This window comes from Podarcis cretensis (genome assembly GCF_951804945.1).
Source record: "Podarcis cretensis genome assembly, chromosome: 4".
NCBI lineage: Eukaryota > Metazoa > Chordata > Lepidosauria > Squamata > Lacertidae > Podarcis > Podarcis cretensis.
Window position 1 is genome coordinate 98464809 of NC_137173.1, and position 13681 is coordinate 98478489.

Genomic DNA, 13681 nt, shown 5'->3' on the forward strand with positions numbered 1-13681 from the left:
GGCCACTGAATGGGCCATATGATGTTATATATTCCCTCAGTAAATTTCTTCTTAAAGTATTTTCTTACACACAAAAATTAGCCTCTCATACCTGAAGTTTTTCTTATAATATTTCAAATTGTAACTTGAAATAGCTCTGGACAAGAATGAAAGATGGGTATACGCTAGTATGAATATCAGAGAATGGAAACTGGAAAGAGATTCCAGAAAGTCTAAGCGTTTTGTTACTAACTGGATGATCTATGTGTTCAATGTCTGATTGATTTATTGTTATGACTGTTAAAAAATAAATGAATTATCTTTGCATTTTAAACTTATTAACACGAAAGTGGATAATTCACATTTACATTATGTTAAAGAGTTCTATCTAAAGTTCTCTACTTGATAATGCAAAGTCAAAATCATCTTTGGACCAGAGCTGCTACAATACAATACATAACTAATAAACCATTTATTTCCTTGGTCTGGATCCTAGGCCCCGGGGGAATCTGAGCCAGTAAAAAGTATTTACTATAAAGTAATTTAAGGAGATAATCAAAATGAAATAAATATTCTCACTGCCAATTAAAGCACAATAAAATATGTATTTGATGTTAAATATTACACTGCTGCATGTTCAATATCTACTAAAAATTCCTGGGATTTAAAATTTTCCAGATCTCATTAACAGTGATCAGATTATAAAAATATTCCAACACAGTGCACTACAGGAAAAACAGGGTAAATTAAAAGAACTTACGTTCTGCACTTTGCATGATTATCTCATCAAGTTCTTTTTCTAGCTTTTCATACGTGTCAAGCCTTGCCTGGTACTCCGAGTTTTGTGCCTGAAGTTCTGAAATCCGTTTCTCGCTCAGTGCTTGAAGATTATAAAATTCTTTGGTTAAAACCTATATGAAAATTAAAATGAAAGTTAATTAACAGAAGGCTATAAATTATTTATGGTGGAGACAAAAGCCCAAACAGTTAAAATAATGAGTTGCACACAGTTCAATTGCTATTTAACTTATAATTAAGATAAGAATCCAATATGCTCTATTAAAAGCAGTACTACGTACAGATTATTATTGCGATTCTCAAATCCCAAATCGTTAAACATGTTTCAGTTACAAAATGAATCCAACCTTAGTCCATGGTTTGGTAGTCTTTGCTGAATCCCTAAATTAACATCTAGTGTTGTTGGTACTCTAGTGTGTCAGAAATAAATAGTTGGCTATCTTTGCTTTGGGGTACAAACTTCAGATTCTATGCCACATGGAAACAGGTATATAGCAAGACATGCCAAAAAGCAAGGCTCCCATCTGTACAAATTTAAAGTAGTATTGTATCACTTTAAACAGTAATGGATTCCCCCCAAAGACCCCCGGGAGCTGTAGTTTGTTAAGAGTGCTGAGAAATGTTAGAGAAGCCCTTTGCCCACCCCTGTGGTTTAAAAATCAACTCTTCTTAAAGAATTCTGGGAATTGCAGGGGTCTCCTAACAACCTCCCTTTTCAGGTGACCATCTCCTGCTTCCTACTGCAGTCCTCCAAGAAGCTGCTACTGAAAGTCAGAGAAAGGTAGCTTGAGGTACCAGGTGGGTGGAAATAATAGAATTATTTTTTTTTGGCGGGGGGGAGAGGGGACCTCGTTTGAATCTTGTCTCCTGTTTGTGCAAAAATCTGATTACACTGGATTACACTGAAAGAAACAAGTGCCGTAGATTGGATTACACTGAATTACACTGAAAGAAACAAGTGTCATAGAAGAAAAGATATAGTTTTATTTGGAGAGAAAAACTTATTTTAAAATGGGGGGGGGGGGGGGGAGACTTAACCCAGCCCTAAGAACTTAAAACGCAGCAAGTGTGAAAATGCATGCAAGTGTGAAAACAGCATACATTATTAAACAAAAAGTTTATTGCCATGTCTATGACAGCTCTTTAAAGGTCCTGTGTGATTAACCATTTAACAAATTAGTAATACCAAAAGGTAAAACCCAATTAAATGTACGTAAATAAAAAACATAAAAATAAAAAATTATCCATACATGCTTAACCTTAGGTCCTAAACAAGAAAGTTCAGTCCAAACAAGAAAGCCTTACAGTGGTACCTCGGGTTACATACGCTTCAGGTTACATATGCTTCAGGTTACAGACTCCGCTAACCCAGAAATAGTGCTTCAGGTTAAGAACTTTGCTTCAGAATGAGAACAGAAATTGTGCTCTGGTGGTGCGGCGGTAGCAAGAGGCCTCATTAGATAAAGTGGTGCTTCAGGTTAAGAACAGTTTCAGGTTAAGTACAGACCTCCGGAATGAATTAAGTACTTAACTCGAGGTACCACTGTACAATGCTTCCAGAAGACATATATCAGGGGTAACCAACTATGAACTTCCTTGGGTGCCCACAACAGGTCTCAGTAAATATCCATTTTGTGTTTTTACCATGCCCCCACAGCAACCATTTCAAGTTATGCTGTGCCCCCACACTTCCAATTTGTGATATAACATGCCACCATAACAGCTATTCTGTGATTGGCACCAAAGGCCCTTCCTTAAAATTCTAAATGTGCCCACTGGCCCAGAAATGTTAGTGACCCCTAGCATATAGGCTTAGATATGCAAATGAAGGCAAAAATATTAAAATTATTAACCATCTAAAATGTACTATTAGACATTAGAAATGTTGTTGTTGTTTAGTCGTTTAGTGGTGTCCGACTCTTCGTGACCCCATGGACCAGAGAATGCCAGGCACTCCTGTCTTCCACTGCCTCCCGCAGTTTGGTCAAACTCCTGCTGGTAGCTTTGGGACTCTCGATGGGACATTAGAAATATGTGATAATAATTTATTTTTATAACTGTTAGGAGAATGATGGCTAATTGGCTAGAACACTGAACAGGAAAATCTTGTTTGCAGGTCCTACTTGTCTCCTTTCTGCCAATATACTATGCTGGGAAAAACAGATGTTCTAAGTATTGCCACCTGTAAAGTCAACAGAACACAGCTGCCCTCTTCTCCAAAATGACCTTTTAATGTCTACTGACAAAATAATTAGTTTTCATTTGCTTAGAATGGTTTCAACAACAGTGCGGCACAATTATGATCAATACTCGCCTTAAGCAAATGCAGTCCTATTGTTCCTCTTTCAATTGTTTCATGTGCTACAAGCAGTTGCTCTTTAGCCCCCAATTGCAATGATGCAGTTCCTTACCAGCCAATCACCACTCTGATGGAAGGAGGGCAACGGCGATGAGGAGTCACACCATGGGACCTGCCCACACTGAAACAGCTTACGGAAGGTTTTCTTTCTTCTTCTTTTTTTAAAATAATTTTTATTCAATTTTTCGTTATACAAATTTACCATAACAAATCCTTTTCACAGATTTCAACTTTTTGACTTCCATCAGCTTCTCTGTCAATCATCCATATTCTAATTTTTGTTATGCAATCCCTAAATTTAATATTGCCTTTTAATATACCCTTCCTATCCTGTTTTCCTTTTTTACAATACTCCTCTAACTTTCACAAAGCTTCTTTAAATCCCACTAGCGTTGTTTGTTCATCACATATACTTTCCAGATATTCTATAAATTTTCCCCAGTCCTCAGTGAACTTGTGATCTTGTTGATATCTGATCTTCCCAGTTAAGTTGTCCAGTTCTGCATAGTCCATAAGTTTCATTCTCCATTCTTCCAGAGTTGGTAGATCCTCCTGCTTCCATTTTTGGGCCATTAATATTCTTGCCGCTGTTACAGCATATTGGAAAAGTTTACAGTCTCTTCTGTTTATCTCAGTTCCTGTTATTCCTAAAAGAAAGGCTTCTGGTTTCTTTACAAATGTATATTTCAACATCTTCTTCAGCTCATTATATATCATTTCCCAGAAACTCTTCACTTTCTTACATTCCCACCACATATGGTAAAATGTCCCTTCTTTTTCTTTACATTTCCAACACTTATTACATGTTTTATACATTTTCGCTAGTTTGACTGGTGTAATATACCATCTATATATCATTTTCATAACATTTTCTTTTAACGCAGTACATGCTGTAAATTTTATATTTTCCTTCCATATCTTTTCCCAATCCTCCAATTGTATATTACATATATCCAAAATCCCTGGCCCAGTGTATCATCACCGACTTAACTTCCTCATCAATCGTATGCCATTCCAACAACATTTTATACATTTTGACAATATCTTATAATCATTGTTTATTATTTCTGTTTGAAATTTCGATTCTTTTTCTGCATACCCACTATCTTTAAAATCCTTTTTAAACATTTCATTCACTTGAAAGTAATGCAACCAATCAAACACATATTCTTTTACTTGTTCATATGGTTTCATTTTCCATTTTCCTCCTTCTTTTATTATCAGTTCTCCATATGTAATCCAACTCCCTCTCATATTGATTTTCTTTACACTCATAACCTCTAATGGGGACAACCAGTGTGGGACTCTTGGTTCTAATAGGTTTTTATACCTATCCCAGGGCAACGGCGATGAGGAGTTACACCATGGGACCTGCCCACACTGAAACAGCTTACGGAAGGTTTTCTTACGTACCTCTAGTTTTCGCTGATATTTTTCACATTCCAGCTGACACTGTGAAAGGTTCTTGGAGGTTTCTTCTTGCATCAGCTGTAGACGTTCGCTTTCAAACAACTTCAGTTTATTCTGATGGAAAAGTTCGGCTACTTTGCTTTCTGTGCTGATCTGCAGTTGTCTGTACCTGAAAACACCCAAGGGAATAAAATGCAAAACAGTCAAGAAGCTCAGCAAAGTCAATTAGACAGCAAACAATTTATATCCTTAATATTACGATGCTATGGTTTTGCCGCAAAGAGACAATGGGAAAGTGCACCACTGGGGGGTAAAGTCAAACTGTTGGAGAGTCACAGCACCTGCTGTGGCTGCAGAGAACAAAATGGGAGAGACATGTTTTACTGCAGCTGGGGCAGATGATGGCATCCAGTTTGACTGGTGCAGATGCACCATGGCGTTTCTTCTCTCTGCGCTCCTCCCAGTGGTCATTCCTCCTCTGGCCATTGCTGTGTATACATGGCTTGACTGTCTTGTCTCTAGGCACAGGGTAGTAACCTCTACCCTGCCCTGTAAAAAGCATTATTTAGAATAGCAGTTTGCATGAACCACTAAAGACAATATTAACACAATTAATTTCACATTAATTCAAAATCCAATTAAAACCATTTAGCTTAATTAATTCAACAAAATGGATTAACACGATCCAGTGATACCAGCTTCTCAAAGTCTGATAGTCATTTGGCAAGCATCTTAGATACTACTTCAGCATTTAGTAACTACTTCACTTTTCAGTAACTTCTGAAAGCTATGGATGGGCTTGATGAAATGATACGAGTTTCCCAATGTCTGGTTTAAAGTCACTTAAGCAGGAGTTTTAAATCACAATGTTTAGCCACCTTGTAGTCAATTTCTTTGCTTGGAGAAAAGTTGGATGACCACACTAAAAGCACATTCCACCAAATACGATATTGGGAATGCAATAAGGAGCTTCTTAATCACTTTCCATAGTGCAGGATAGAGAGAAGAAATCCCTCCTGTAACCAAAACTCCTGGTACGATTTCATAAACTTTGACTTCAGATCATTGTCTTTTTGTAGCTCAGTTAGTTCTTCCTCCCCTACCTCAATTTCCTCGGCATCTGAAAATAGATTTGTCACCCAATCTGGAATTACCATAAAAAAAACCTCTAATTGCTCAGCCATATCTTTATGTAGCATATCCAAACTGTCACAAAAAACTTACAGATCGTCATACTGTATCCCATCTTTCTCTTCTGGCTCAGACAGACTCTAGCCTGGTTGATTGTAAATAAGCAAGAACATGCTCAGAGGTGCTCACCTTAAGAGACCCCTGCTACTCCCTTGCCCAGGGGTAGGCAACCTAAGGCCGGATCTGGCCCAATTGCCTTCTCAATTCGGCCCACGGACGGTCTGGGAATCAGTGTATTTTTACGAGAGTAGAATGTGTCATTTTATTTAAAATGCATCTCTGGGTTATTTGTGGGACATAGGAATTCATTTATATATTTTTTCAAAATACAGTCCAGCCCACCACATGGTCTGAGGGACAGTGGACTCGCCCACAGCTGAAAAAGGTTGCTAAGCCCTGCCCCTGCCTCTTAGTGCCCCCATGGTAATCCCACTGCCCCCTGGGGTGAGGTACCATCCACTTTGAGATCTGCTGAGTGAGACATCTATTAGAAGGTTGCCATAGGTACAGCTAACACAGTTTAAAATACTTGATTTTCCTAAACTTGGGGTTCTCACTCCAAGAAAAATTTAGGCTTTTTGTCTCCCCTCTTTGTGTTCTCTGGAAACTGCAAAAGTTCTGCTAGAACTGCCAATTCTTAATTAAATATTTTCTAGCATTTCATGACTGGATTGTTTAAATGCAATAAAATTAATTACATTTAGAAACAGGAACCATCTTTCTAATCTTTCTCTCACACCCCCATAATCCAATGTAAAACCAGATTAAGAGATAAAGAACTCCACCTTTCTACAGTTTAAAACCCCAGGCAAAGATTGCCATCGAAATAAAAAGGGCTTTTGGTGCTTCAAAAGAGGTGCTATCAAGTACTGTGCAAAACATCACTTTCACAATTTTTACTGGGTGGAAGAAAACTGTATGAAATTAATGTGCATAGATTCACATGTATCCATTACACATACTTGCAGTCCAGAATTTGTGCATGTAGAATACACTTACTGGGAAAGCCACAGCCTTTCATAGCTTCTCAGTTATATATCAATCAATAGCACGTCCTTGCTAAATGGGCTTCATTCAGAAATGATAACCTCAAAGTCGGATATACAATAGATATATTTAAAACATGCTTTAGTCATCTGTGCTGATGAAAATACTCTGGAGAGTTAAGGCTAATTGGAAAACATTTTCTAGACAAATAACAAAATGAAGAAATAATCAATTTTGAATTGAGAGCTCACTCCATTGGCTCGGCTGTGATAGGCCAGCTCTATCAGGAACCTCCTGCCTCTGAACTATGCCGGCAAGTCAATATGGGAACAACTGTCTAGAAATTGGTGTCTGAGTTTTGAGTTTTATTTTCGTCTCCTCTCATTGTCCCTTTTCCCTTTTGTGGAACGCCTTCCCTTCAGATGACAAGGAGATAAGGAACTACATAACTTTTAGAAGACATCCTGTATCAGGAGGTTTTCAATGTTTGATGTTTTACTATGTTTTATATATGCTGTAAGCCGCTCAGAGTGGCTGGGGAAACCCAGCCAGATGGGTGGGATATAAATAATGCTTGTTTGTTTGAATGTAAGCTTGAGCATAGGGAGTGTCTTGTTTTGATTTCATCTGCAATGGGGGCCTTTTTTGGCTGGAGAGCAGAGTAAAGGTAAAGGTAAAGGGGCCCCTGACCATTAGGTCCAGTTGTGAACGACTCTGGGGTTGCGGCGCTCATCTCGCTTTATTGGCCGAGGGAGCTGGCGTACAGCTTCTGGGTCATGTGGCCAGCATGACTAAGCTGCTTCTGGCGAACCAGAGCAGCGCACGGAAATGCTGTTTACCTTCCCGCTGGAGCCGTACCTATTTATCTACTTGCACTTTAACGTGCTTTTGAACTGCTAGGTTGGCAGGAGCAGGGACCAAGCAATGGGAGCTCACCCCGTCGCAGGGATTCAAACCGCTGACCTTCTGATCGGCAAGTCCTAGGCTCTGTGGTTTAACCCACAGCGCCACCCGTGTCCCTGGACAGTGGAGTACAAATGCTCTAAATAAATAAAACAGAAGACTGGGAATCTCTTGCAGGAGAATGTACAACTTTAATCTAGTTTGAGAAATGCTGAATCAACCAACTAATGGAATATCCATAGAAGTCCATCTCAAGGGCATTGTTGTTGTTGTTTAGTCGTTTAGTCATGTCCGACTCTTCGTGACCCCATGGACCAGAGCACGCCAGGCACTCCTGTCTTCTACTGCCTCACGCAGTTTGATCAAACTCATGCTGGTAGCTTCGAGAACACTGTCCAACCATCTCGTCCTCTGTCGTCCCCTTCTCCTTCATCTTTCTCAACATCAGGGTCTTTTCCAGGGAGTCTTCTCTTCTCATGAGGTGGCCAAAGTCTTGGAGCCTCAGCTTCACGATCTGTCCTTCCAGTGAGCACTCAGGGCTGATTTCCTTAAGAATGGATAGGTTTGATCTTCTTGCAGTCCATGGGACTCTCAAGAGTCTCCTCCAGCACCATAATTCAAAAGCATCAATTCTTCGGCGATCAGCCTTCTTGATGGTCCAGCTCTCACTTTCATACATCACTACTGGGAAAACCATAGCTTTAACTATACGGACCTTTGTTGGCAAGGTGATGTTGGCAAGGGCATTAGGTAACCTAAAGTTGATCCCCCTGCCCACAAATCCTGCAATGAACTTTAACCCAGTAACCTGCTCTTAGATATCAGCTTCTATTGTCCAAATAAGCCATTTGCTTGGCCATACAATCTCATTTAGCATAAGAATTGTTTCTCGGTGTAAATGGAGTTTGTATTATGGCTCCTGTAGCAATATTCCATGTAAGTGAATACAGAAATAAGAGGAAGATTTATACTACTATTTTTTTTGGCAACTGCAGCTACAATTCCCAGTAGATGACAAACCCTTAGTGCATGTTATCTTCTTTTAAGTACTATTTCTGTTGTCCAAAACAGTAAAAGTGATTTAAACTGAAGTTCTTGCCAGATGTTGCATTTGCTTCCCATCTAGTAATTAAACATACATAACGTTTTGCATTTTGGTTTAATAAAATCTCTCTTTTCGACAGACTGAGGAGAAGCTTACGGCTCTGTTAAAGCCTCTTGCTGTAAATGCTGTACCATAATCACTGCTTTAATGCCCTCTGCCCGACCACTACCAGGAGCTACTGGGCCAGAAACATAGAAATGCAGCAAAACAACATGCAGAATACAAAAGGAATCAAAATTAGAAATCCATTTATCACCACCAACATAGTATCATTATGCAGAAGAGGAATGCAATTTTAGAATACCATTACTAGGCAAGGGCTCTTAGCCTGCAGAGAAATGTGCATGAAAGTCGCACTGTACGTAATGGAAATTAAACTAAATGCGTACAGATCTAAAATCATGAAGTAAATTAAATTAAAATAAAGTAAAGTGAAATAAAATAAAATAAAATACATAACAATGAGTAAATTAAAGAAAAAATGAAATTATTTATTCCCATTCATTGGTAACTTTGACCAAGGACAGAAAACATGACTGACTAGAAGCCAAACAATCGGGGTTTGGTGATAATAGTAACTTCTACAGAGCTGCTGTTACCTCAAAGACTGAACTATGATCTAATTTACCTCAAACATTTTTTGTCCTCTCTTACCATGTTGTAACAGAGAACACTATTAAGCTTTGCTGATTACAATGGAGACTTTGCTCTTCAAGTGAAATAGCTGGGATTTATTTTCTTAACCTGAGCTTGATATGTCCAGTGTTCAGGCTGTTTTGTCACTGTGGTAATATTTTCAACTTTGTGCAAACATTTGCTATGGCAAAAGGTTTTGAAGCAAGCTCACCAATAGCTTATAAGGCGGAGGAGCATTAGTCTGTCACCGCAAGCACAAAGAAATACTTCATTATCTACATTTGGGATAAATCCTTTCAACGTGACAACAGTCAGAAGATCCATCAAAACAGCAGTCACATTCTAATGACTGCCTCTTAAACTTTTTGAATGCTGAGCAGCTCCGCTAGTAGCTAAATAGTAACCTACGTCATTGCCACTCTCCCAACATGGCAATAAACATCTGCAGTTTATTTTGGCATGGGATAAATACACAGAATTGAAGAAAGACTGTGTAAGTCTCATGCACAAAGAAAATCCACAAACCTAAATCTGTTTCTGAAGGAACTGGTGATAAAATAAACAATAACTAATATGCTAAATAGCATTTGCTTTTAATAGTAAGTGGTCTTCTATGATCCTTCCTCTACTGTGTATAGTGCATCACCGTACACTGATGGGCCAGGGTATAAATATTATTATAATTATATTATTATTAAAGAACATGGGAGTTAATGCTCTTATTAGCCAGATATGATCAAATATCAAATCGATGAAGTGTCTCTCCAGTATACAATTTATGAATTTACACATGGCAAATACTAAATACTACATACAGCATATATATCTAAGTATTTCTATATTATTATATATCACAGATCTAAATACGTTGAAGTAAAAATGTTGAGTACTTAAAACTATTTCATGAATGTCTTTTCTTTTTATTAAAGGTGTTTCTACCAAGAGATCGCCCTTCACATTGGCTAAAAAGACTGGTTCATCCACATTTACATGACTTAAGTCACATGTTTGAAGGCTTCAGGTGTTCGTGTCGCAATGAAAATAAAACAGAAATATGTTGTTTTGACACTTCACCATGACCATCGCTGCCAGAGAAGTTTGGATTACAACAGAGGTATGAGACTTCTTGGAAACTGGCCATTTTATGTACACCTCCCTGCGTGGCTGGAAATCTGAGTGTCCATCAACATTCTTCCAGCACAGCTCCATCCATGTTCAACAAGCACCTGCTTGCTTTGCAGAACGGAATGATGTTGCAGTGTAATGAAGCTGGGGAAAGCGGGAGAGGTTGTGGCAGATACAGTCTGCCGAGTATAAGACGACACAGGCTACATACAGTGGTGCCTCGCAAGACGAAATTAATCCGTTCCGTGAGGCTCTTCGTATAGCGGTTTTTTTGTCTTGCGAAGCAAGCCCATTGACAGTTTAGCGGATTAGCGCTATTAGCGGTTTAGCGGCTTTTAGCGGATCAGCTGATAAGCGGCTTAGGGCTTAGGAAAAGGGGGGGGGAGGGAAAAAACCCTGCAGGAACTCGCAAGACATTTTCGTCTTGCGAAGCAGGCCCATAGGGAAATTCGTTTTGCGAAGTGCCTCCAAAACGGAAAACCCTTTCGTCTAGTGGGTTTTCCGTCTTGCGGGGCACAACTGTACATTTCCAAAGTATTCCGCAGCACGCATAGATAGTTTACAGCAAGTTAGTAATGAGATCAGTCTTTCCTTGGACCTACATGTTGAGAGAGGCACCCACGTGGGTTCCTTTGCTGGGGGGGGGGGGGTTTAAAATAAATAAATCAGATGCCAGTCTTTTGATCAGGATGGAAGACCTCTTTTCTTCCACTGTCATCTCATAACAACAACAACCAAAACCCTAACAAGATTAATCTAAAGTGAACTTGTGAGTGAATAGAAATTATAAGCAATGCCACTTTTTCCAACAATTAAATGAGCTGGAAATACTACTCTTGGCAAGTTAATATTCCTCATGAAGCCCTTTATGTTTCCTTTTACCTCTAGAATTGGTAAGAAGTCTTCTTTTGCCAAAATTAAGTACCACAATGTGGCTATGTCCGTCATAAAACATCTCGGCTGTAATATCATCTGTGGTCGTTGGCTGCAAAATGAACCACTGAATGAATGCAGTATTTTTATTTTTTTGCCTAAGCTGAAGGTGCTGAGTATGCCCAACAACTGGGTTGATAGGAATCCCAAGCATGCATTTAAAGAAATCCAATTCAACTCTCTCATGATTTTTAAAAAAGGAATGCGATGTGATTTAAGCTGCACCAAATATTGCTTCTTTAAACACATTTACTGTTCTAACACCCAACAAATTTCAATATCTGCTGTTGTGAATAAGCTCCCAACCGATTACTCCAATGCAAATGTGAACCTTAAAAAGATTCCCCATTACTGCCACACAGTATATATACTACAACAGGTCTATTTGTAGGGAAGGACATAAGTGAAATATCAATAAATGAAAACAACCACCACCAAATACTCATGTTACAAAAGTATTTTTTGTTATGGACCAATATAGTTTGATCATAGATTATGTAACTACTCTAACTATGTATTAGGTAAAGGTAAAGGTACCCCTGACCGTTAGGTCCAGTCGCAGACGACTCTGGGGTTGCGACGCTCATCTCGCTTTACTGGCCGAAGGAGCCAATGTTTGTCCGCAGACAGTTTTTCTGGGTCATGTGGCCAGGATGACTAAGCCACTTCTGGCGAAAACAGAGCAGCGCACGGAAATGCTGTTTACCTTCCCGCCAGAGTGGTACCTATTTATCTACTTGCACTTGACATGCTTTTGAACTGTTAGGTGGGCAGGAGCTGGGACCAAACAACGGGAGCTCACCCTCTCGTGGGGATTCAAACTGCCGACCTTCCAATCGGCAAGCCCAAGGCTCTGTGGTTTAGACCACAGCGCCACCCGAGTCCCTTTTAACTATGTATTAAGCTACACATAAAACAATCCTACTAATTTTAGCAAAGCCACATTTTCCCCTATTGTTTCCAATAAAAGGGCTAGAAGCCATGGATAAATAAATTTCAAAACTAACACGTCATGTTAAAATTAAAATGCTATACATGCAAGCAGCTTACCGGGGGTGGGGAGGGGCAGAATTCTAAACAGAGCAATGCCTTTCAGGTCTCCATGTACAATGGTACCTCAGGTTAAGTACTTAATTCGTTCCAGAGGTCCGTTCTTAACATGAAACTGTTCTTAACCTGAAGCACCACTTTAGCTAATGGGGCCCCCTGCTGCCACGACACCGCCGGAGCACTATTTCTGTTCTCATCCTGAAACAAAGTTCTTAACCTGAAGCACTATTAGAAGTGTGCATGCACACGAAAGCTCATACCAAGAACTAACTTAGTTGGTCTTTAAGGTGCTACTGGAAGGAAAAAAATTTTTTGTTTTCACTATTTCTGGGTTAGCGGAGTCTGTAACCTGAAGTGTATGTAACCTGAAGCGTATGTAACCTGAGGTACCACTGTAGATACAAGGTCAATTAACTTACAGGGCGAGGCTGTTCCTGACACTTTGTCCAACTTTGTTTGAAAATTGCTTCCTCTTTATTGTGAGATTTTAGGTATTTTTAATCTCTAATTTTTAGTGTGGGCATCTCTATTTGCCAGGCTTGTGGTCTTATCTAAAGCTTTAAATTTCAGATTTATTTTTTTAAAAAAACATTTCTGCATGCTAACTATTCTAGTGTCATTTGTTTTTTCTATATTTAAGTCAACCAAGAGCCTCTGTACGAAATATTCTCCCGTTCATTCCCTGATGCCTCAGACGTTCAGCTTGCCAAAGAATTGAAGTCTAGTGCTCCAAAAAGAATAAGCAGATCTCCACTGCATATTTTTGGCTGAATGCGCTCTTGAAAGATAAACCTAGAAAGATTAAATTAGAGATTTCAGTTCCTAGTTAGACACACTGTGACCTTTCCTTTCCGCCACACAATCTGTTATTGTGGTGATACATTTCTGTCATTCCTACCCCCCCTTCCCTGATGGCTGGGTAAGGAATCCCTGGACTGTGTGTACTATCCTGGATTCTTCCAACCAAGAGGCCGTTGTATTTGTTTTCCTCCAGCTTCTTTCCTTCAACTCCCACATTATATGACCGACATGAAATTCAGAGAACCCACAAGAGGGGATGGATGCATTGTGTGTGTGTGTGTGTGGGGGGGAATCTGTGTTTCAAGGTAGCCAGAAGCTAGGAAATGGAGCATTTGTAATTCAGGAAAAGATGTGAAAGAAAGAAAGAAAGAAAGAAAGAAAGAAAGAAAGAAAGGAAGGAAGGA

General features: G+C 39.3%; 1 protein-coding gene across 1 annotated transcript in view; it reads right to left on the bottom strand.

Annotated features, from left to right (window-relative positions):
- Positions 1–13681, bottom strand: part of PIBF1 (progesterone immunomodulatory binding factor 1) — a 92301-nt gene that overhangs the window by 34812 nt on the left and 43808 nt on the right. Inside the window, exons 11-12 of the mRNA XM_079972638.1 lie at positions 4550–4715; positions 740–890 (exon numbers count right to left, since the gene is read on the bottom strand). Of these exons, the coding sequence (XP_079828764.1) occupies positions 740–890; positions 4550–4715 (317 nt within the window). The remainder of the gene's footprint in view (positions 1–739; positions 891–4549; positions 4716–13681) is intronic.